At 45.5% G+C, this 18,576-nt stretch overlaps 1 protein-coding gene and 1 pseudogene across 1 annotated transcript in view; one reads left to right on the forward strand and one right to left on the reverse strand.

Annotated features, from left to right (window-relative positions):
• Window positions 1–1,234: 1,234 nt before the first annotated feature.
• LOC137659163 (5S ribosomal RNA) lies at window positions 1,235–1,353 on the reverse strand (annotated as a pseudogene).
• A 9,551-nt stretch (window positions 1,354–10,904) lies between these two features.
• The window catches only part of LOC137642499 (uncharacterized), a 676,518-nt gene continuing 668,846 nt past the window's right edge, over window positions 10,905–18,576 (forward strand). The window contains exon 1 of the mRNA XM_068375128.1: window positions 10,905–10,957. Coding sequence (XP_068231229.1) covers window positions 10,933–10,957 — 25 coding nt within the window. The 5' untranslated portion in view covers window positions 10,905–10,932. The remainder of the gene's footprint in view (window positions 10,958–18,576) is intronic.

Consider the following 18,576-nt stretch of genomic DNA (forward strand, 5'->3'; position numbering starts at 1 on the left):
GTTATTGCTGGAGAAGAGGCCTCAAGAGAAGAGGTATATCTCCCACGACACCAACCACAGAAGACTCTCCACTTAGCCTGGTAGACCCATGCGGATAACTATCGCAGATGACGTGACCTCTGCCCCGCGACTGTAGCGGGTTGTCTCTTCTTGGGGAGGAGGCGTAGTGTCTCCAGGCGTGAAGCCGAAGCGAGGCCCCGGCTCGTGAAAGATGTTGCAGTGTGGTTGTTTGAGTAGCCTGTGCCATGGGAGAAGCTCTCCCGGGAGTTCCGTCAGGGGAAGCAGAGGGTCCGGAAACCGTTCTGCGTATAGTCCCAGTGGAGCTCTCAGGGCCATTGAAAGGTTGACAGACAACCTGGTCTTGTTGAGACCCATTCTCAATAGACAACAAAGGAGGGAAGACGCAGGCGTCGATGTTGTCCCACCATCACCGGAATGCATCTTGCCAAAGTGTCTTGGGGTCTGAGACTGGGGGGGAAGAACAGCGGAAGCTCGAGGTTCCAAGCTGTTGCGATCAGGTCCCCCCGGCCAGGACTTGCTGGTTACTAAAGGCCAAAGACCCCCAGGTACACTCTATCTACGAGGCTCTGCTCAGATAGTCGGCGAGAACATTCCTCTGCCCGGAATGAGCGAGCCGATAGTGGTATTTAGAGGATCTCAAATCATCTCAGTATCTCTACTGCAAGATGCGAAGGTATGAAAATGCGTCCCTTGCTGGTTGGAACACGCCAGTACCATGAAGTCGTCGCGCACGGAGCGACTCAGCAGGAGCTGTAGAATCTGTAGAGGGGCCAGACTACGGCCCCTAAGCCTGCCTGAATGATGGAGAGGTATCCTTCAGGTCCTGACCATAGGCCTGAACCGGAACATGCCCCCCCCCCCCCCTTTTCTTGACGAGTCCGAGAACAGCATAAAAAATGTGGGGAAAGGACGAGAATATCCACTCCCAACAAGAGGTTCCATAGGTCAACACCCATTGCAGGTCTAATCCCTCCGCTGGTCCCATAGGGGCTAGAAAGTCCGGTTAATCGTTGCTTTGAAACCACCGGAACTTGGGCCGCCCCACAGGGAACTTATCCTGAGGCGACCGTTCGGAACTTTAGACGGGTCAATGAGGAAAAAGAGACCTAGGAAACGTTCCAAGGTAGGGCTGAAAGCTCTGCTTGACTGAGAACAAGTACTGCGACTCTCCTCAGCCTTGCCACAGTCAACTGAAGGGAAGGCTCAGAGGAGGCGGCAACAGCATCTGGCGACCCCAGGCGGTCACCCATCCAAGTACCGACCAGACCCGACGTTGCTTAACCTCGCTGGACGGACGAGAAGCGGGGTTTCCAACGTGGTAAGGCCGTTGACTCAATATCATGGCTAGATACTCCAGATGTTGAGGCAGAAGTAGAGAAGGCTCCTAGCAAATTACCATGATCCCTCACTCATGGTAAGGATGTGGAAGCTTGTCCCGGCGTTGAAGAAGGTCGAACCCGAGCCTACCGGAGTTGACCAGACCTCCAAAAGGCGAAGGAGGCGGAAGCCCGCTCCTGAGCGGCCATGAGGAAAGCAGGGAGAGTTCTCTGGGGAAAAACCTGCGATGCCACGGTGGGATCCCCAGACCGCATCTTAAGCAGGAACACCTGTAGTCTAGGCTGAATTCCAAGAGCTTCCTGGAAGATGGATGGAATGGAAACTGAAAGTACCCGTCCTTCCGATCCAGGGCCTAAGGAGTCCTGTCGCCTCGATACCAGTCTGATCGATTCTGCTGTTCCACGCTGGACGAAGTTTGTTCGACAAACTTGATCAGAGCTGAGAGGTCGACTACGGAACACCCGTCTCAGATGCTTTCCTACGAGAAAGGATCGACTGAAGAAGCCGGGGGGGTGAAGCCGTCGACGATCCTATGGAGGACCTCCTCCTAAGGCATGGATCATTCTGCCCAAACGGGCAAAACTCTTGCCGACCCCATGGCATAGAGGTTCAGTGACACTGAATTCGCTGACAGAGACGGCAGGCGCGATATCCTTGGCTGATCACGGAGATCGTGCAGGAATCGGCCTCGGGAAGATGTTATCCGGATGAGTAACCTTAGGCATCCTCCCAGTGTGAGACCTGCAAGGGGGAGGTTGCCAATCCTAGAGTTCGTGAACTCTGCCGCTCCCTCTAGGATTATGCCCCCCAGGGAGAGCCTCCCGTGCTACCTGTTCCTGACAGGAGGGGACTGCTATTGGACACCTTGTCTTAGTTGCCGTAGCCGGTCCGATAACTTAGGCCGACGAGACTGAAAGAAAGAGGCGCTGGAGGCCTGCAGGGTCTGGAAGAAAGCGCCTCGGGGAGGTAAAAACGGAAGTCGACTTCCCCGTACAACCGCTGTCTATGTCTCTGTCCTTGGGCCCAAACAAGCTCTTCCCAAGGATGGAAGGGTGTCCGAGTTTGTCGACATCCACGGATGAGACACCCGAGAGGAAGCCCTCGGTCATTGCGTCCAGATGGTCCAACATCGAGCTTGCCCGCAAGTTCGAAACTTGGCGATGAAACGCCAAGGTGCTTGAGCCCGAGAGGAGGAAAGTACCCATGAACTTCCTGTAGCTTCCTTGAACAAAACCTCGGGTCGCAACCGAGGAGGGAAAGGACCAGGTAAGCCCCTTCCACGAGATGGAGAAGAGGAAGGGGTAAACCAGTCACCCCTTGGCCGATGGAGAAATCTCGAATGGAAAGCTCCCCGGCAAAACCCCTCCAGGGAATGACGGGGAAGGGCTAACCCAGGTTCTGGAAAGAAGAATGTTGCTCAGACCTCCCTGAAGATTCTTCCTGCTCTTGCATGTGCCATGCTCTGCGTTTACGGGGTGAGGCCGTGTTCTGGAAATACGCTCCAGAAGACTCGCCAGGCTGGTCATGCTGCGAAACCCCAACGGGAATCGCGGTCGCAATCGCCCTGGCGCTCGCGCAATGGTAAATCAATGGTTTGCGCGTTGCCGAACGTGGAAGCATCCATGCGCGGGCACGCAGGAACGCAAACGAAAGTGCGCGAAGGAGCGCAGAAGGAGGGCGAGCGTGGAAGGAAGGACGAGAGCTGGTGGATGGCGAGCGATGACCTGTAGGCGAGCAATGGATACTGCAGGAATCAAGCCGACCTTCGCGGGACGGAACCCCGCCGGTCCGCGGGACGGAACCCCGCCGGTCCGCGGGACGGAACCCGGCCGGTCCGCGGGACGGAACCCGGCCGGTCCGCGGGACGGAACCCGGCCGGTCCGCGGGACGGAACCCGGCCGGTCCGCGGGACGGAACCCCGCCGGTCCGCGGGACGGAACCCGGCCGGTCCGCGGGACGGAACCCGGCCGGTCCGCGGGACGGAACCCCGCCGGTCCGCGCGACGGAACCCCGCCGGTCCGCGCGACGGAACCCCGCCGGTCCGCGCGACGGAACCCCGCCGGTCCGCGCGACGGAACCCCGCCGGTCCGCGCGACGGAACCCCGCCGGTCCGCGCGACGGAACCCCGCCGGTCCGCGCGACGGAATACCGTTGGTTCGCACGCGGGCGAACATTGGAGCGCATGTGCGCGGTCGCGCATGAGCGTAGGTTGACGAGCGATGGCCCATAGGCGAGTGAAGGCGCGTTGGCAAGTGATGGCGCATCGGCAAGCGACGGAGCGTTGGCGAGCGGTGGTGCATTAACAAAACGCTAGCGCGCAGGCGAAAAATCGCGCGGGCGCTTAGGCGATCGCTAACGCGTAAGAGACTAGTGATGGTTAGCGCACATCGCGCTAACAGAAGGCGTGCAGGTGCATCAGGAAGGTGAGCGCTGAAGCAAGCTGATAATCAGGCGATCCTAGACGGTCAGAAAAAACCGTTGGCACCCATTGGTGCGTGGATGAAAAGGGCGCGCAGATGTGCGCTGGCGATTGAAGAAAGCTGGCGCACAGCAGGACAGAAGTAAAGTTGAGCGCTGGCGAGCAGGAGGAAGATCTACGGCAAGACTCAGCTACCGGAGATCGTGGTCCACAGCAGGCGAGCACTAGATCGCTACTGATGGTGTCCAGGGGAACTGACACGCGTGGCAGATCGATGGCGATCGTTGACGCGTAGGAGATCGCTGACGAGCAGGCGAACTTTGACGCGTCTGTGGTCGCTGGTGAGCTGATGATCGCTGGCGAGCAGAAGGCAACGCGTGGAAGCCTGTGCATAAAAGAAGAGTCCTTGTCCAAGACCTGAACCGAAGTTCTAGATCGCGAGGGCGAACGTGGGCGCACAGGGCGCGTAACAGGAACCAACAGGAACAGCAGAGATGATCATCAGGAGAGCGCTGACGAACAGGAGAGCGCTGGTGAACAGGAGAGCGCTAGCGATCAGGAAAGCACTGATGAGCAGGAGAGCTCCTGTGCGCTAACACTGAGCAGGAGAGAACACTGCAGAAGGGCGCACAGGGGAACCCTGCACGCAAGGGAAGAACCTCCGTGGGAGGCAACCCTTTGCCCCGAAGGGATAGTTGTCCGTCGGGAGCTGATGTCCGTCGGAGGACTGTTGTCTGTCCGTCGGGAAACTGATGTCCGTCGGAAGACCGTTTTTCGTCGGGAAGACCGATGCCCGTCGGAAGACGAGGTCAGATTGCTGTCCATCTGCACCAGGGGCGGAAGATCAAGAAGAAGGAGGTGTAGGCTGCATACGGAGATTCAAAAAGGCGCCTCTTAGCACCCTTATAAGGAGATGGGAGGCCCTTACGACGTAGCGGACGGTGAGCCTTACGGCGAAGGCGGCCAACCGCAACAACAGCAGAAGAGTCCTCCGAAGAGGAGTCTCCATGAGTCTACTCTCTTGCGAACGAAAGAGAAACACTTCGTGGAAGAGACGGGTCAGCCAGTGACCTAAAAGGAGCAATCCTCCGAAGAGGGGCTCCTGCAGTTGCCCAGCCCCTTGAGCGTAACTGCAGGTGCGACCGCTCAGCACCAAGAGCATAGTGGCACGAAAAAAAGGCAAGCGAAGAACCCTCCAAAAGGGGAAAAACTCAAGCCTGGACAGGAAAAACTTCCCTCGGAAGGAAAGTTACCCACCCAAGGAGGAGAGCCTCCTGAGTGTTCTAAAATGAACTGGAGAGCTGTCAATCGTCACGGGAGTACTTCCAGGAGAAGGAGACACGCCCCTGACGAAGATCTATAGGGGAGGCAGCAACAGCCGAATCCCCAGGCCTCAATAAGACAGCTCACTCCGTTGTCACATTACAGAAACGAACTAGATCGGTAACTGTGAAAAATGAAACAAAAAACATTAGTTAACATTCATTCCCCCCGGGAAGGCTCCGAAGAGGAATCCCGAGGGAAAGGAACACAAGAATTACTGTACACAACAGGCACGTGCCCTCACAACCACTTACACTCACGGAAGGAGAGTTGTAACCAACACAGAATTATAACAATTATAATTATGTAACTATGTAATTATGTAATTTAAAAATTAATGAACACTAAGAAAGAACGAAGACCCCGAAAGGAATCGTTCTACAAAGCTGAAAAATCAACAAATACAATTAGATTCATAAACTAATTGAGACAAAACGTACGGCGTAGCAACCCCCCACACGGGAAGGAAGCTACAAAGGCGTAGTAAAAGTAACGTAGTAAAAGGGTGAACGACCTCAAGAGAGAGAGAGAGAAAGACCGAAGTCAAACTCGATCGCGACCCATGAAATTACACCATGGTGGCCTAACTGCCGAGGGCTCCACGGGGATATCGTACACTACACACACAAGCACAAAATCTGAAAAGGAAACTTACTGATTCCTATACTCAAATATATACATAAACATGAGAAAATGTTTACATATATATTTAGTAAAAGAAAAGTAAGTGATCAAGTAAAGACAAAACAAACAATGGCTGCCAAGCGAGGACAAAGACAGAGACGTCTGTCCATGTCCGAGCCAAAAGTGAAAGTGAAGCAATTCACCGGTGTGTGAGGGGGGGGGAAGGGTAGCTAGCTACCACTCCCCTATCCCCCCGCTAACTAGCGCGGGGGTAATACACCCTCGTTAAAATTCTAATGGCTCGCCATTTCAGCTACGCTAAAAGGTAAACCCAATGTAAATAGCGTGGTTTGTATTTCGGTTACGGAACAAACAGGCATTTAACACCCCATATCTGTTTTACCTAACATTTCTGGATAAAGGTTGATATAGAACAGTATATTGTTTTGTTATCAAGATAAAATGAAGAGTATGTTGGCAATCTTCAGTGTACTTGTGTATTAAGTTAATAAATAACAGACTTGTCAAAGCTGATGTTTTGATATTTTTCTCTTTAGAAGTGCTTTGATTTATTTCACCTAATCGTGGCTTATATGACGAAAAATATTTAAAAAATGGTTCTAATTTTTCATTAACCTAATAGACTGCAGTAACATTTTACATTTCCTATGCATCTACAATCCTTTAGTCTTAAGATAGGGAGACTATTTCAGTGCAAGCTAGAATATCTGTTGAATTAGTTAACAAGGTAGTTAATGACAGGTGTTATACGAAAACAAGTAGGCCAGTCCCACTACCTGTCGGAAGAGCATCATTTTCAACACTGAATTTCGACTGCAAGGAGCACAGACGTATCATTGCACCCTTATCTGAACTTTTCCCTTTTTAACCTTGCAGGAAGTGTATGCTTAAGCAAGCCATTCACGATCAGTAATTACTGAAGGAATTCCTTCAAACTTGGCAAAAATTATCGTGAATGGGGTTGTTTGAGGCCTGTCAGTACAACTGTCAGTTACACTGATGAGAATCAAACTCGGCTTGATTTTGGAGGCGGGGCTAACGAGCACTGAAGGGAACATTGACCGTGAATGGCTACCAGTCAGTTAAGTTATCAGTGTGAACCGCATGGCCAGTGTGTGAGGAATGTTGATGCAGAGATTTGAGTGACGTTTAAGTAGTTAAGATGCCCGAAGATAGAGAATTTTAGGGCGAATGTTTTCAGTTATACAAAGAACAGCCATGCCTTTGGCAAATTAAGTCAAAACATTATCTGAATAAAATTTAAAAAAAAAACGAAGCGTATGGAAAATTCGCCGAAAAACTTAAAGAAAAGTATCCTGATGCAACCACAGACTTAGTGAAGAAAAAAATCAACATCTACAGGAGTAATTTCAGGAAAGAAGCAAAAAAAGTCGAAGATTCTATGCGGTCAGGAACTGGGGCAGATGAAGTTTATACGCCAACTTGGACTTACTATGAAGATCTAATGTTTTTTAAGGATCAAGAAGCTATTAGAACATCCTCCTCGAATTTACAAGCACATGAGGTAAAAAACACATTATTTGTTATTTATTTATTAAACAAAAAAAAAACTAATTACCTTTTCAAAAATACAAGCCCTAATCCCATCAACAATAATTCATTATCACAAAAAATAGAGGAAGCCATTTCGATTGTATAATCACCACGGTAGTCTATCCTACACTGATGAACGCACTGGCCGTTAGTGGACGTCCTAGTTCTGACACTGAAGGAATTCCTTCAGTAATTACTGATCGTGAATGGGCTGCTTTACTGTTGATTGGTATGGTGATGGATGTGAAGGAAGGTGTGGAAAGGGTGAACATTGCAACTGGCTGTAGATCCACACACGCAAGGGTCATGATTTATTCACAACCATCCTCATGTGCAGTGGGAGGTGTATGCTCTAACGGGGAAGAAGAGAGCTAAACCTTCTCCCTTGTCTGTCTTGGTAACGCCCAAGAAAACACAGAAGAGGTCTTAGCTTTTTCCATCTCTTCAGTGAGTGCATCTGCTGCCCCACCCCTGTGGCAATATTTGGAAAGGTGGTATTTTTATACTTATGGACATTAATTGCTTTCAACATAAAACATAGGTTTTACTGTTGCATTATGATGCGATTTGATTGATTTTCAGGTTTATTTCCATCGCAAATGAATACTTATCCTTCCACCACCCTATGCCCCTACCGGGGGAGTGCTCCCCCCCCTTAAGGCCACAGTGATTTTCAGGGCACTACAGAACCTAATAAACCCACCTAACCTAGCCTAGGGGCCCTGTATCCCTACCTAGGCCTACCAGGGAGGGCTCCGCCCCCCTTAAGGCCACAGTGATTTTCGGGGAACTACCGAACCTAATACAACCACCTAACCTAGGGCCCTGTACCCCTATCTAGGCCTAGCCCCTGCGACCCCCCCCCCCTTTTTACGGCCACTACCTAAAGCATCCATCAAACCAAATCCAAAGTGATGGTACTGATGTATACATTGTTATACTATCACCATTATAATATACTCTATAAATTAATGAAGCTTACCTTAAACTGTTGGTTCATAAAGATGTGCTGCTGCTTTTAGGAAAACGTGAAGCCGTTGTGAAGCTTCCATGACATGCAGGACAATTTTTATTTGTAAAATTAAATTGTGTCTCTGGCACAAATCCACTAGTTTTCAATACTCCCCGAATAAGTTACTACAAATTCATTGTATAAGTTAGGAAACAGTCAGGACAAGAAGATGGAATTTCAACTTCTTGTGCAATATGAGATGACGTGCTCGGTATGGCCTCCATGTCTAAGAACGATATGATGAAAGACCTAGGTAAGATAATGTATTGTCGCGCTGTGATTGGCCAAACCTGTAACGTCATAGTGGATAGGCGCTGTGATTGGCCAAACCTGTTTAACGTCATAGTGGATAGGCGCTGTGATTGGCCAAACGTCATCGTGGACTAGTTTGTCTGCGGATTGTAGTGGTTACAGGGCTCATTTGAGCAAAAACAATAACAATAACAATAACAACAGTCTTAGAAAAAATCTTGTTAGAAGACTTGAGTTGCTTTAGTTTGATCGTCGATATATAAAGAACTAGGCATTTGCGACCGATAATATTATACAGAAATACTACAAAAAACTTCCTTAACATAGAGAACTAAGTTAAAATACGCTACATTATTAATGTCCATAAATAAACTAATACCGGAAAGGTTTGTTGACAATGACTCAATGGTTTAAATAGTTTCTGCGAGGCTTTATGAGAGAGATATGGTGTAAAAAGGATTTTATTCTCTATTTACTTTAACTTGGTTTAAGTTATACCTTTAGTTTTATCACTGAGAAAAAATGCTAGGTTTTTATCATACATTACTAAGGCTTCAAGTTTTATCACTGAGAAAAAATGCTAGGTTTTTATCATACATTACTAAGGCTTCAAGTTTTATCACTGAGAAAAAATGCTAGGTTTTTTATCATACATTACTAGGGCTTCAAGTTTTATCACTGAGAAAAAATGCTAGGTTTTTTTATCATACATTACTAAGGCTTCAAGTTTTATCACTGAGAAAAAAATGCAAGGTTTTTATCATACATTATTAAGGCTTCAATTTTAAAAGATGGAAAGTTGAAATAGAATTGGAACCCAACCAGGGAACTCGTGTCATTATGAGTTTATTTGGGATTAGAATTGGTTATCTTTTAAACTGTTCTTGAGGTGGAAAAAAAAATTTATTAATCTAGATTGTTACTGTTCCGCTCTATGTTGGAATCAGGGTTGCCAGGTTGGCCTTTTTTTGGGCCAAAAAAACAAACAAAACAACTCCAAATATGGCTTTTTTCGTGCTAAGTACCTCAAGTTGGCCTTTTTAAAAAATTGGTTAGCATTAAATGTTATATTTTCGGCCTTTTTAAAAAATTGGTTAGCATTAAATGTTATATTTTCGGCCTTTTTCTACTATTAGGTTGGCCTTTTAAAGCTGCGGTTGATCAGACGTTGGCCTTTTCTTATTTTGAAAACCTGGCAACCCTGGTTGGAATCTGCGCCGATTCCGAATCGGGTTGCGCGATGTTAGAATTCTTACTTTGTGCGGTAAAGTTGGAACTTGGAATGCAGTGTTGGGTTCCCTCCAAAGACAATACTTTGGGTTCTTTGGGTTCCCGCGGGTGTTGATACCTCTGGGCTGCCCAAAGGCAAGAACCCGGGTCTTACACAAGGTAAGGCAATCTATACGGACAGGTGTTCAGTGTTGTCAGTTAAGGGAATTTATTCCTAGATTTGGGTATATTTGCTTTCCGATGGGGATATTCTGTACTATTTTTATGAAGGAAAAACAAAGACGATCAAACCCTTATACTGTCGCAATTAGTTTATTTGCAATTTTATGAAGTATAGTGATTAATTTCTCTATTAGTAATGCCTACATGATCAAGAGAAATTGTAATTTGTGGTAATGTATTAGTGGAAATGAGGATTTTTGTGTTGTTTTGGAGATATTTTCATTGAGATTTGGGTATTTTTACACTACCCCATCTGTTGGCTTTAATACACCAACAACAACAACATTAACGTCAAGTTCTAGTCAGTTTGACTCAGTTAGTGTGCAGTTACGACCTTCTGCCAAGCTGCTAACAAGTGTTCAATTGCCAGTTAAGTACTTATTGTTATCTAGTCTAGGAATAACTAATAACAGTAATTTGCCAAACTTTCTAAATTATTCTTTAATTTGACTATGTGACAATTTAAACCCTGGAAGAAGTGAAACTAGAATAGATTATTCACTGGCAAAATCAAACATAGGTGACAATTTAAACCCTGAAAGAAGTAAAACTAGAACAGATTATTCAGTGGCAAAATCAAACATAGGTGACAATTTAAACCCTGGAAGAAGTGAAACTAGAATAGATTATTCAGTGGCAAAATCAAACATAGTTGACAATTTAAACCCTGAAAGAAGTGAAACTAGAATAGGTTATTCACTGGCAAAATCAAACATGGATCTACACCACGAACACATGACTGCTGAATTAGATCGCATTTCAGCTGCCAACACCATCACCCTGTCCGCTGAGAAGCATCCTTAACCAAAATCATCAGACCTAGGCATCAAGGATCTCCCTGGAGATGTAAAGCTCAGGTGGTGGGTCAAGAACAAGCACTTCAAGCTCATCAACCTCCCAGACCTTGGACTGACGAATGTGCTTGTGGTCACCAAAAAAAGGTTTGTCCATTTACCTTTAAACAATCAAAATAGTATTTTTGGTAATTTTTTATTCTATTACAGGGTGAGAGTTCCAGAAAATATATGTTTTCCTATAGTAAATAACGTGATTTAACTGAATTTTCTGTTCATTTCCACATTATTCACCCCTCCCATATTTTATCAAAGTATTTCTTATGAACTAAAACATTATTTTGCCTGTTGTTATATTTGGATAATGAATCCATGAACATTATCCGGGAAAGATTTGAGACAAAAACATCACAAATAGGGCCTATTGTTCATAGTTATGATCTTTAACCATACTAATGATGAAATGTACCAAGGATGTTTAATTGCTTCAAATATGATAAAATTCACGAAAAATCATTGTCCTTTTCATTCCAGAATTAACTAGCATTTGCATAAGATATATTGTTTAAATGTACATACGATTCTTTTCACATTTGAAATTTCTCTCTCTCTCTCTCTCTCTCTCTCTCTCTCTCTCTCTCTCTCTCTCTCTCTCTCTCTCTCTCTCTCTCTCTCTCTCTCTCTCTCTCTCCATATATATATATTATATATATATATATATATATATATATATATATATATATATATATATATATATATTATATGGTAAATTTACAGTTTCATCCATTATGGGGAAACTGGAATAAAAATATATTTGTTGCATCAGAAATAGTGTAGTTCCAACGAATTTAACGTTTATTTTGACCGCAAACCATCCGATTTAGAGATTTACTATGTAATTGGAGTTAAAACAACAAGTCCCAGAATGCAAAGACCCTACTTCATCCCAACAATTATGGGGGACACCAGGTGGGAACCGGGGTTTTGGGTGGGGGGGGGGCATCAAATGATATTTGCAATAAATGAATACTTATCCTTCCACCACCCCTCCCCCTATACCCCTATGTAGCCCTATGGGGGGGCTCTGCCCCCCCCTGCGACCCCCCCTTCGACCCCCCCTTAAGGCCACAGTGACTTTCAGGGCACTACTGAACCTAAGAAAACCCACCTAACCTAGCATAGGGGCCCTGTATCCCTACCTAGGCCTACCGGGGGGGGGGGGGCCATCCGCCCCCCTGCGACCCCCCCTTAAGGCCACAGTGATTTTCGGGACACTACCGAACCTAATACAACCACCTAACCTAGGGCCCTGTACCCCTACCTAGGCCTAGTCCCTGCGACCCCCCCCCCCTTACAGCCACTACCTAACACATCCATCAAACCAAATCCAAAGTGATGGTACTGCTGTATACATCGTTATACTATCACCATTATAATATACTCTATAAATTAATGAAGCTTACCTTAAACTGTTGGTTCATAAAGATGTGCTGCTGCTTTGAGGAAAACGTGAAGCCGTTGGGAAGGTTCCTTGGCATGCAGGACAATTTTTATTTTGTAAAATTAAATTGTGTCTGGCACAAATCCACTAGTTTTTCAACAAATTCATTGTAAGTTACGAAACAGTCAGGACAAGAAAATGGAATTTCAACTTCTTGTGCAACATGAGATGACGCCCTTTCTATGGTCTCCATGTCTAAAAACGAAATGAAATGCCTGGGAAGATATTGTATTGTCGCGCTGTGATTGGCCAAACATGTATGACGTCATAGTGGACAGGCGCTCTGATTGGCCAAACGTGTAAGACTTCATAGTGGACTAGTTTGTCAGCGGATTATAGTGGTTACAGGGCTCATTTAAGCAAATACAAGACACAGTCAACAATAACAACAGACTTAGAAAAAATCTGGGAGGAAGACATGAGTAGCGTGAGTTTGATCGTCGATATATAAAGAACTAGGCATTTGCGACAGATAATATTTTACAGAAATACTACAAAAGACTTGCTTTACTCGGGAAATATATTATTATAATATATTTCCCATAATGGATGAAACTGTAACAATACTATATATATATATATATATATATATATATATATATATATATATATATATATATATATATATATATATATAACTAAATGGTGATTAAATAGGTTGCTAAGCACAAAAAGGCGTAGGCCTACCCACTATTTTATTACCATCCATTTGCAGTTGATTGCCATAACTTCCATTTATTTAATTTATTTTTGCTCCGAAACACCTCCCAATAAATTGTTGATTAGTAATGGCTGGAAACGAACAATTGGACGCGTGCCCCTTCAGGAACTGATGAAAAATTGCATCATCTTGGGTGAAGACGCTCAAGCTGCCGCGATTTTTTAAAACATGAAACATAGTCTGGGGGCAACTGCAGCGGCTTGAGGCTTCCCGCGCCTCCTATCTGGCCACCTTTATAAGATACTTAAAGTTTCAATTTTCCGCAGGAACCTCTTGCCGCTAACCTCTCCACTAGCCACGGCTAGCGGCGAGGTTAGCGGCAAATTGAAATCTTTGGTATCTTATGTAGGTGGCCAGATAGGAGGCGCAGGAAGCCTCGCGCCTTCTATCTGGCCACCTACATAAGATACCTAAGGTTTCAATTTGGCGCCATAACCTCTTGCCGCTAACCTCGCCGCGCTTGGTCTGGCCGAGCCCTTAGAGGGGCCTTACTAAAATCATAGAACAGATTTACCAGAAATCTACATCGTGGGCTGGGATTAAGACGTCATTCAATTTCATCAGCTGATCTGTAGCTTAATAGCAGACAATTTAACGTATGTGAAATGAAAGATGTCTACAATAATCCTGGTTTTTTATGCTATCTGATCTTTGCTTAATATTTTTTTTTTATTTTCCTCTTATCAATTCAAGATGTATTTTAACAACAGCAATAACTGATTGTTTTTATTTTTGTCTTGTTGTCAGCTGCTTTCGAGGTCCTGACGGTATCATGATTATTCTCATATATAGTGAACAGAGTATTGTTGAAAAAATTTTGCTCCCCATGACGTAATCCTTGAAAAAAAAACCAGTTTTAACGAATCCTCGACCAGTCTCTTATCAAAATGGATATCGAACAACAATAACTGATGAATCAGCTGTTAACGTTGACGATCCAGAGCCATCTACATATGCGATGTAAACAAAGATATTGAATATAAAGTAAACATTGGTAAATGTAACAATCAAGTTCAGTTTATACTAACGCAATGTATTTTTTTTATTTTGTTATTTAACCTTACAAAATTTATTTAATACTATCTTAAGCAAACCACATTCACAAATAAGAAACGGCGATGTACTGTAAACATGCTAGATTGTGAACATCTACATTTACAATTATGGATGTACAGTACATTTATTCATAAAATTATATTATTTGCTTTGTTAATACAATAAAAACTGAAATTTATTTGGCTAGGCTTTAAGCTTAAATAACGGATTTTGAGCGAAGCAAAAAATCTATTTTTGGGTGAGATAGCCATGACGTCCTGATAGAAGGTTCCTTCAGTAGCTTCCTAGGGTATGTTTAACTACAGTGGATATTCCCAGAGAATTAAACTAAAGGTTATCACAGAATTCTAACTTCTGGTGCGAGTACCCTAAAGGTTTCCCTCTAGGATATCGTATATCAACAGGGGATGCATGTATTAACACACCACATAGCTATCTGCACCCCATATAGAGTTAACACTTCGATATGGAAAGGTGGTTGAATAACTGGGGAGCCGTTCCACGGTTACACTCATCCGATGCTGCTTTTGGTACTCGAGACGTAAACAAACGGGCGCCATTGCTAAATGACGTCACGTCCGTCCTCATCCTGAGCCCAGCTTTTGCTAATCTCCATGATACAGCAGTTCAGGGCGGGGCCTGAAAGGCTGGACTAGAATAGATGGGAGGGTCCATCAGGACGTCATGGCTATCTCACCCAAAAATAGATTTTTTGCTTCGCTCAAAATCCACTTTTTTGGGCTCAAGCCATGACGTCCTCATGGAAGTGTACCAGAGAATTAATGTATCGTGGAATTTTTCCCCTTTTTAATGCATAGTGCCAAGGGCTTCGAATAGGGGTATATAACATGTCCTTACTAGAGATTCCGTGAAGAACTAGCTTCCTGCCCCCCTGGCAGAGAAGTCCTAGTGGACGATAGGAACATCTCGAAGCAATCATTGAAGAGCTACTCACCCTGCGGAGAGTTCGTGCTGGACTCGGAGACAAGACTAAGGTTAATATTCGGGTAGGAATATTATCAAGCATAGGTAAGTAAAACGGATTTTGAGCGAAGCGAAAAATCTATTTTTGGGTGAGATAGCCATGGCGTCCTGATGGAAGGTTCCTTTTTGGTAGCTTCCTTGGGTATATAACTACTAAATATTCCCAGAGAATTAAACTAAAGGTTATCACAGAATTCTAACTTCTGGAGCGAGTATCCTAAAGGTTTCCCTTTAAGACATCGTATATCAACAGGGGATGCATGTATTAACGCGCCACATAGCGATCTACACCCCACATAGAGTTAACACTTCGATGTGTAGGGGCGGAGAATAGCTGGGGAGCCGTTCCACAGCTAATCTCGTTCGTGGCTACTTTTGGTACTCGAGACGTAAACAAACGGGCGCCATTGCTAAATGACGTCACGTCCGTCCTCATCCTGAAGCCAGTTGCTTGCCGATCACCATGATACAGCAGAGCAGGGTGGGACCTGAAAAACTGGACGAAGTAGCAGGGAGGGTCCATCAGGACGCCATGGCTATCTCACCCAAAAATAGATTTTTCGCTTCGCTCAAAATCCGTTTTTTGGGCTCAAGCCATGGCGTCCTGATGGAAGAATACCAGAAAATCAATGTATCGTGGTAGATTTTCCCCTTTTAGTGTAAGTGCTGAGGGCTTTGAACAGGTTAGCATAGTAATCTTAATAGAAGAACCGTAGGGAAGAGAACTTCCTGCCCCCCTGGCAGTGAAGTCCCCACGGGCCATGCCGAAGATCAAAGTGGTCATTGAAGGGCTACTCACCTTGCTGGGAGAACATGAAGAACTTGGAGACAAGACTGAATGGTTGGCATTCATATAGGAACATTCTCAAGGGCAGACCAGTGGTGGTTAGGCACTGTATGTTAATAGAGAATCGTCTGGTCTCTAAGATATGAAGTAAGTAAGTATTCGTGTAGGAATATTACATTGCACAGGTGAGTATATAATAAGGGTTGAAACCTTAGTAATCTTCATCGAATATAAGAGGAAGGGGATAATAAAACTATGACAGTCGTGTATTTCATAGTATAAGTAGGAGCGGATTGAGACGCACAAGTAATAAAATAGAAATTTTATTTCACAATTGCAGAATTTATTAATGAAATGCAATAAATATGTAAAAGTAATTTACAACAAATTATAATGTACATAGTAATGAAAGACTTTCTCTTGAATCTGAAAGAGAATTTCAAAATTATTAGTAGGGACTCGTTCCAGAGGAACGTCAGTCTTTTAAATTAAAACACATCATGCTCTAGGCATGCGGCACTCGTGTGACGACTATGACATTTCACCTGGGAAAAGAACAGTATATGAAAAAACACTAAGTGTCTTTGAAATCACTACGTATCACGCGAGGGTCAACATAGGCACCCGAGGAGTTAGAGTCCCAAGTAACTCACTGTTCTATGCAGAGTTAGGTGCAGGTTTCATAACACTACCTGCGGCTACCACAAAATGTTTGACTTCATGCACTTGTTTCGCATAATGTTTGAAGAAAACACGCGAGGATTTCCAGCCTGTGAAACTCTTAAGGCTTTCGAAATCCATACTCTGAAAGAAATTCAGAGACGATGCAACTTTTCTAGGATCGTGACCGGCGGGTGTACTGTCAGGATCCGCTCTGCGAATGAAGTAGGTGATTTTCGCTCTTAGTGGTTTCAGTGACAGGTCGCTGCCCGATGTTTCTCCTTTGAAGAGTTGGCCTCCACCAAAGTCCGAAGTTCTACAAAGATAGACCTTGAGGCTCTCTACTGGACATAGAGAGGCATCTTCTTTCAGGGGGCATATTCTCCAAGGGCCCCATCTTTTGGTGGGTAATTCGTTTTTGGCGAGAAACGTCGGATCCGGGAAGAGGGTAAGGTCTCCTGAGTCTGTAAACAGGATGTGACCCTCGTCCCTTGATAATGCCACAATTTCGCTGACTCGGGCTCCTGAGGCAAGAGCAAAAAGAAATATAACTTTTTGAGTCAGATCCTTGAGAGGGCACGAATCATTGTCCAAGTTGGAGGCAAAATGGAGCACCTTGTCCAGAGACCAGGAGATCGGTTTTGGTGGGGGTGCTGGACGTAGACGAGCGCATGCTTTCGGCAGTTTATTGAAGATGTCGTTGGACAGATCAATCTGGAAGGCATACATCAGTGGTCTAGTCAAGGCCGATTTGCAAGTAGAAATCGTGTTGGCTGCCAAGCCCTGTCCATGAAGGTGAATAAAGAAGGACATGCAAAAATCAATGGTGATTTCCGTAGGATTTTTTGCCTTGACGAATGAGACCCATTTTCTCCAGGATGATTCGTATTGCCGTCTTGTGGATTTGGTCTTGTATTCCTCGAGGAAGTCTAGACTTTTCTTCGAGATCCCAAACCTTTTCTTCGCGGCTAGGGAGAGAAAATCATGAGATGAAGGTCCTTGATTTTCGATGATGAAGCGAAGACAGTCGACTTCTGTACTTGCTGGGAGAGAACTGGGCCCGGGAGAGGGATCAGCGTGGGCTGTACCAATTGCTCCGGGGCCACTTGGGAGCCACTAGGGCTGCTGTCCCTTTGAAGGTTCTCAGCTTGGAGAGGATTTTCAGCAGAAGGTTGGTGGGAGGGAACAGGTAGATCTTGGACCATCTGTTCCAGTCCAGTGACATGGCGTCCACTGCTTCTGCCTAAAGGTCCTCGTACGGGGCCACATATCGAGGAAGTTGATTGTTGTCGCTCGTTGCGAAGAGATCGATCTGAAGTTCCTTGACTTGGTGAGAGATGAAGGAAAATGATCTTGCATCTAGAGACCATTCCGACTCTATCGGGCTTGTCCGAGATAGAGCGTCCGCCGTCACGTTGCGGAATCCTTGTAGGTGAACTGCAGACAGGTGCCATTTCTTCTTCTCTGCCAGACGGAAGATTGTCAGAAGCACCTGATTTATCTGGGGCGATCTTGAGCCTTGGCGATTGAGACATCGAACTACCACCGAGTTGTCTAGGGTTAGACGAATATGGATCGAGGGAGGCGGGGAGAGTTTCTTCAGCGTTAGAAGGACCGCCATGGCCTCCAAGATGTTGATGTGAAACGTCTTGAATAGGGGAGACCATGTGCCTTGAGCCTGTTTTTGGTGGGAGTGACCTCCCCAACCCTCCAGCGAAGCGTCCGTGTGGATGTTGAGTGATGGAGGTGGGTGTTGAAGAGGGATGGACCTTTTCAGGGCCTTTGCTTCCGACCACGGCTTGAGGAGCAGCCGAAGTCTGTTTGGGAGCCGTCTCTTGAGGTCTCTTCGAGCGATGGATGCAGAACGTCTCCAGACTCCCGCGGCATCCTTTAGCTGTGCACGTAACACTGGGTTTGTCACTGAGGCGAACTGTAGAGAGCCTAGAACTCGTTCCTGCTGACGTCTTGAGATCCGTTTGGATTTCAGCAGTCGCTTGACAGACCCTGCTATTTCCTTCCTTTTCTTCTGGGGGATGGAAAGGCGGTGTGACTGAAGG

The sequence above is a fragment of the Palaemon carinicauda genome, chromosome 1, assembly GCF_036898095.1.
Source record: "Palaemon carinicauda isolate YSFRI2023 chromosome 1, ASM3689809v2, whole genome shotgun sequence".
In the NCBI taxonomy this organism is placed as follows: domain Eukaryota; kingdom Metazoa; phylum Arthropoda; class Malacostraca; order Decapoda; family Palaemonidae; genus Palaemon; species Palaemon carinicauda.